General features: G+C 58.2%; 1 protein-coding gene across 1 annotated transcript in view; it reads left to right on the top strand.

Annotated features, from left to right (window-relative positions):
- Positions 1–4: 4 nt before the first annotated feature.
- Positions 5–342, top strand: part of LOC104538296 (cerebellin-2) — a gene marked incomplete at its 5' end in the record, with an annotated part of 3,266 nt that continues 2,928 nt past the window's right edge. Inside the window, one exon of the mRNA XM_010181446.1 lies at positions 5–25. Within this exon, the coding sequence (XP_010179748.1) occupies positions 5–25 (21 nt within the window). The remainder of the gene's footprint in view (positions 26–342) is intronic.

Genomic DNA, 342 nt, shown 5'->3' with positions numbered 1-342 from the left:
CACCATGACCATCTACTTCGACCAGGTCAGCTGCCGCCTGCTTCGCCTTCGCTGCCTCCCACCCCCGGGCATCCCTGCCCCTCGCCCACCGTCACTGCGCGCTTATTTTCTTTCTTGCTCCCCTTCCATCTTTAAATCCTCAACCTCCGCCTGCTCGATAGAAATTTTACAGCTCAACTGCCCAGAAAAGAGTTCGGGAAGTTCTTTTAGGTGGCTGCGGGGCTTTGCTGGGGTGGTGGTGGGGCGGGAAGAGAGGACGCTGACTTGTCCGGTCCCGTCGCTAGTACCGAGAGTGCTTTAACCTGGGAGTTCGTGCCTCAGACGCCTTGAGCCGAGGATTGA

The sequence above is a fragment of the Mesitornis unicolor genome, unplaced genomic scaffold (assembly GCF_000695765.1).
Source record: "Mesitornis unicolor isolate BGI_N332 unplaced genomic scaffold, ASM69576v1 scaffold20903, whole genome shotgun sequence".
Lineage (NCBI taxonomy): Eukaryota > Metazoa > Chordata > Aves > Mesitornithiformes > Mesitornithidae > Mesitornis > Mesitornis unicolor.
This window is presented reverse-complemented; position numbering and strand designations above follow the sequence as displayed.